General features: G+C 42.5%; 1 protein-coding gene across 1 annotated transcript; it reads right to left on the minus strand.

Annotated features, from left to right (window-relative positions):
* Window positions 1–3139: 3139 nt before the first annotated feature.
* HTR1D (5-hydroxytryptamine receptor 1D) lies at window positions 3140–4983 on the minus strand. Its single transcript, XM_010227943.2, has one exon. It carries the CDS (start codon window positions 4869–4871, stop codon window positions 3741–3743), a length of 1131 nt encoding a protein of 376 aa, XP_010226245.1. The 5' UTR covers window positions 4872–4983; the 3' UTR covers window positions 3140–3740.
* Window positions 4984–6003: the final 1020 nt, after the last annotated feature.

The following is a 6003-nucleotide window of genomic DNA, read 5'->3' on the forward strand; positions in this document are numbered from 1 at the left end:
CCTTCCTGCCCACACGCACAAGGAACTATCTGCTGATGATTTAGCATAGCAGTATGACTGCAACACACATGCTTTGCATGGCCATCTTCCCTTCACAGTGCGAGATTTCCCTTAGATTTATCCTGGGAAGACTGATAAGATTGTTTTGCCTACCTTCAGCTCTGGCAATTCCTCCTGGCTGACACTCTTGCCCATTTGTTGGAATATGCTTCACTGAAATTTTATTGCAGTATGCTGCTATGAACATGCACGCTTTGACTTTTATTTAGCTAATTCTGTTTTTAATTCTACGCTGTTATACACATAATTGTATCTGCTGGGACAATCACAATATGTACCTCAATACAAAATTTTTACGAATTATAAAAGTACAAAAAAAAAAAAAGAAAAACCTGAGGCACTTAGAAATCATGCAGCCTTCATGTACCTTCTCTGAAATGCTTTTGTGTACTCCTGACTCCATGGACCATTAATGACATGGTAAATACGGACATTGATCTCTGTGACATGACAACCTCCTCCTTTCAACTCAAAAGCCATAGGATGTTATTTATCTTTCATTTATGATTTTTAGCTAGTGGTTCCTGTGGCAGTTTTTCAAATATGATTTCCTGAAGCACTCTATCAAATATTTACCAACAATAAGAATGATGTGTGTGCCTTTCTGAATTAGCCTACGACCTAATCAAACAAAGGAGCCAGTTTTTTGCTCTTGAATTAAACAGTGTCTCATTAAATGCCCCAGGAAGACCAAAGACTAAAAATAAGCAGTGGTCATTTTCAATGCTATGATATTTTGTCACTCCGTTTATCACTGGAAGTTTTAAAGAACAGTCAAGACAGGAAGGCCAAAAGTGTAGTTGATGCAGAGAGAGCAAACTGGATGGATGCTCCTTGCCTAGCAGAGACAGACCAAGCTCCCCTCGTCCTCTTGTGCCTTGAGACCTCTCTCCCTGTGCTCTGTGGTCTAAGCTACAGGCTGCTGCAGAGGTCACTGACTGTTTTCAGGCTTCTGGAGTTGTGGAAATGGCTACCTGGACACCAGGCCCAGAGATTTTCTCTAATCAGTCCTGCAACACGGTTTGCAGAAACACGGCAAAGTGGTAGCCTTGGCTTGCACTGCCCTTGGGAGGCAGGACAGGGAAGGAGAAGGTGAACAGGCAGCATGTGTTGATCAAGGGTAGATCATGGCAGACAGTAGATTGCGTTCTGTGACAAATGACTCAAATGACTGGATTTGTGGATGAGGGAGAAGAAATGCATGCCATTTACCTTGACTTTAGCCAGGCTTTTGACATTACCTTCCACAAGATCTTGGCATTGCCCAGTTTGGGACATTATGGTCTGGATGGCTGGACAGTGATAGCAAGCAGAGTGCTTGGGGGGGATATCCTGGGGCTTGTCCTGTTTAACGTCTTTATCAATGACCTGGGGGTGGTGAAAGGCTGTTGTCCTCTCAAGATTTCAGATGACACTAAACTTTGGGGACCAGTTCATACACTCCAGGGCAGGGCCACCATTCAGAGAGAATTAGGCTGAAGGAGTTGGATGGCAGAAACTTCATGAAATGCAGCAAAGGACAAATGCAAAATCCTGCAACTGGGAAGGAAGAATCCATTGCAGTGATTCAGACTGGGTATTGACTGGCTGAGTCGTAGCTCTGCGGGATGGGGTTTGGGGTGAGCTAGCAGTGTGTCGAGAGCATCCTGGGCTACATTAGCAGAAGCACAGCCAGGCGATCAAGGGAAGTGACTATCCTGCTCTGCTCAGCATTTGTTACACCACGTATAGAACGCTGAGCCTAGTTTGGGGCCTCTTAGTACAAGAAAGACATCAATAAATTGGAGTGCTGTCAGTGAAATGCCACTAAAATGGTCAGGAGACGAGCGCTTTCTGACGGAGGGTAGAGGGCCAAGCTGAAGAAACCAAGCTTGCTCACCCTGGAAAAGAAAAGGCTTTGGGGGAACCTAACAGTAGTCACCACCTCAGTACCCAGGCTCTTCACAGTTCTGCACTTACTGCGTAGGAAGAGAAGACACAACAGGCACAAGTTGAAACAAGAGAGGTGCCAATTGGATTTAAGAAAAATCTTTTTCATCATGAGGCCAGTTAAGCCTTGGAACAGTTGGAAAGGCTCCTTCAAATGCCCCTACAGCTTGAAGACGATGCAAAGAGCTCCAGTGATGTGAGCCCAGTGGTGTGAAGTCTGGCTTTGAATGTCTGCTCTTTTGTACTCAGATGATGTAGGAGGCCACTGTTCTACATGAGCTCCATGACTGAAAACCTCATGTGACATCTGCTGCCCAGGGAGGCCTGCACTACCCAGGCCCGTGATGAAAAGGCTTATTCTAAAATACCATGGACTGTGTCCTCTGGGGTGGAACTGGATGCTTGTCTGTCTCCTTTAGAAGATGCCGAAGTTCTGGACTGTGCAGTGTCCTGTACTGAGCTAGGAGATCTTCCTCTAGTCTCTGCAAATGATCCTTTGGGTGACAAGGCCCTGCAGGATGCCGGAGAGGTATCTCTTCAGATTCATGTAGTCCTGTAGATCCCCGGCAGCAGAGCCCATAGGAGACGTTATATCCCATTATTTTAGCAGTGATGGTCATGTCAACCCTTGGAGATTCCTGCGTGACTCAGCTCCAATCCAGCACCAGGAGGGCTGTGCCATAGTCAGCAACTATCCTGGATGCCAGAACAGCAGCCTGGAAGAGAGTCTGGAGCCGCAGGTTATACACAATATGGATATAAAAATGATATATATAAAAGTATGCATGTTAAATAAATATAATAGATGTGGGATATATTGTCTTTATACAGGTTATGTGTGTAACAGAATCTTGGTCCTACAGAAATGCAAACTTAACTTTTCTATGGCCTTTTTTTTCCTATTGAAAGAAATTTTTCCTATTCTGGTTTCCTACCAGAACCAAAAAAGGAACCTGAGCTTCTTCAGTCTCCATTCCAAGGTCCCTGTCACTCCACACAGACACTAAATTGTCTGTTTCAGATTGTGCATGCAAAAAATAAATAACAGAAATATAAGATCAAGATAATTTTCAATATTTTTCATGCTATTTATTTTGGCTATTCTATTCATGATAAGATGTGTAAAATAATTTCAAATTGCTGAACTTTCTGGAGTTCACCAGAAGTGTAGCAGTAAATGCAAAATGCACAATCATGAAGGTCCCACCAAACTTAGATATTTGTTATGTCTATCCCCTATTGCTTATCGTCCAATTGTGTTACACAATTTCTGAAAAAGTTCACGGCTTTACCAATTTCAAATGGATAGGATACATGCCATAGAAAATATAGGCATCAGATCCCATTATACAGAAATGTTCTCTTCCTACATAATTTGCTAATATACACCAGAAATACTGAAGTGCTGCAGATATGCACACATTCTTCTTCAGGTTACAAAGGCATGGCAGAATTGGGCAATGTCTCATCATACAAACTCAGTTTTCTGTTTCTCTCACTTGTTACAAAGCTCACTTCGTGTTTTGATCTCAGATACACAAAGGGTCACTGCAGAGACCATTAACAAATTCTACTATGGGATACAGAATTCCAGAGAGAAAGTATCAAATTGGCAATGAGTTCCCAGTTACATGCACAATACAGGCAGCAGAAGAGATGGTAGTTTCCACTCCTTACTTCAGGAATAGTCTTCAAGAAAGTCTTCAAGTAGGCTGTGAGATTGTATCGAAATCAGCAGCAGTAGGAGAGGATCAAGATGAGCACTTTTTGAAATGTATTAGTTTTTGGAAAGCCTGTTTAAATTCTTCATTAAAAGCCGTGTAAATGACTGGATTGATCAGTGAGTTTAGGTAACCTAACCATGTAAAAAAGTCCAGGAGGATGGGATGAAACCAACAAGCGTCCTGGCAGATCGGCAGGACTAAGGACATGACAAAAAATGGCAGCCAGCAGATAATGAAAGCTCCCAGGATAATGCCAAGAGTTTTCGTGGCCTTTCTTTCTCTTGCAGCAGAAATTCTTTTCCTTTCCAGGACACTATCTGCAAGTTTTATTTTAACATGGTTGATGAATAATGGAGATCCACCTGAGTGCCCTTCATGCAGGCTAGAGCTGATGGAGCAGAGAGAAGACCCAGTAGAGCCAGTAATCAGGTGTGCGGTAGTAAATCGCTTCCCATATAATGAAGGTGGCTTCAGAATCCTAGATCGAGCTGCTACATAAATTCTTCCATACAATATTACAAGCAGCACAGTTGGGATGTAGAAGGCTCCACAGGTTGAGTAAATTGTATAGGGAATCTGATCCGTGTTAATAGTACACTTATCAATTTCTCCATGAGCTTTCCCTGGCCTCCAGAAAAGTGGTGGCACAGAAATACTGATAGAGATCATCCAGACCACGGCAATCATGAGTGCTGCTCGGCCAGCAGTCCGGCGTTTGGCGTATTCCAAAGCATCTGTGATGGCCCAGTATCTGTCCAGCGCAATAACGCAGAGGTGTAAGATGGAGGCTGTGCAGCACGTGACGTCTGAGGACAACCAGATATCGCACAACACTTGGCCGAAGGCCCACGTGTGGGTGACGGTGTAAGCAATACTGATGGGCATCACCAGCACGGACACTAGAAGATCCGTCACTGCCAAGGAACCAATGAGGTAATTTGCAGGTGTGTGGAGCTTTCTAGTCACAAAAATTGTAATAATGACAAAAGCGTTTGCAAGGACCGTTGCCAAAGTTATAACAGACAGAAGGACTGACAGTGAAATCTTCAGCCCTAGTAGTGTCCTTTCATCCAAAGCCAGTGGTGTTTCAGTGAAATTTAATGACTTATTTGCAGTGCTCTGGAGGGAGAGCTCTGCTGAGTGGTTATACTGAGTCATTCTCCGCTCTGGTTTCACTTTCCAGTGTAATCTCTGCTCTAATTGCACTTCCCAATGTAATCTTCCCTCCACAATGAAGGAAGATGGTCACATTTTGCTGAAGCAAAACTTTTCATGCTAAAGTCCAAACTGAACGATTACTAACTTCTTGCAGATTGAATCTCAAGGAATAGATGAGGTATTCTCCAAAGCCAAGTTTTCCATCACATCTTATTTGAGGCCAATGTTAAAAAGCAAAACCTTGACATAACCATGCAAATATGATCCTGGCATATGACAACATAAAAGACAGTGTAAGTGGCAGTAATGTAGGTGTTTTTCATTCTTCTCTTAGAACTTCTAATGTACCTGAAGACAACATAATTCTTTATTAATCTTCTCCTCACATCTCTTTTTTGTAGTGATCTTCTGTAAAGTTGCGAAATTCAGTCCTGAAGAATGAGTGGCCAAAGCAGAAACATCTCAGCATATAATCGATGTCCCTGTGTTTCGGACAAAATGATCCTCAGGATTATTTTTGCTTCCACTCTAGTAGCTAAATATCACATTTTTGTTATTTGATGGACATTATTAGTAGGGTATCCAAGATATAATATAATACTGTCTGGATTCCTGCTGTAGACATGATTCCTGACACATCTTAAGTCAAGGCCTTCTTAGTGAACAGTGCTGAGCTCTCTTTTCACTTACTCATCCAGACCATTCTGTCTTTCTCTTCAATGCACATTCGATCTTCAGATGTTGGAATCAAGTTTTGGTTGCCAGAACTGAATGCTCTGGTGCTGAGGATCACAGAATGTTCCAAGTACTGAGATGTTCTTGGTTATGCGAACGGTGAATGATTGTAATGACTTGTGGAGTGGTGATTCCCTCAAAAGAAGAAGGATATGGCTGGTTTTTGGTAATGGGACCTGGCGAAAGAAAGCAAATATGTTAGTCCAGAATGATGATACAAGTAATGTGGAAGTTGAGCTATGAGTTTTAGATCAGCGTTTCACAGCAATATAGACAGTCTTTCCCTGTATGTTTCTTCAGGCTCAGTGTAACCTGAAATCCTTATAAACATGAATAGAACTTTCTAAAAAAGATGACCCTGAGATCTTAAGTCAGACCTACACCCAATTAACAGAAC

The sequence above is a fragment of the Tinamus guttatus genome, unplaced genomic scaffold, assembly GCF_059628265.1.
Source record: "Tinamus guttatus ecotype Peru unplaced genomic scaffold, ASM5962826v1 Tinamus_guttatus_pri_ptg000397l, whole genome shotgun sequence".
NCBI classification, from domain to species: Eukaryota; Metazoa; Chordata; class Aves; order Tinamiformes; family Tinamidae; genus Tinamus; species Tinamus guttatus.

Coding starts and splice junctions, on each gene's coding strand:
- HTR1D (XM_010227943.2), bottom strand. CDS start 4,871: ATGACTCAGTATAACCACTCAGCAGAGCTCTCCCTCCAGAGCACTGCA.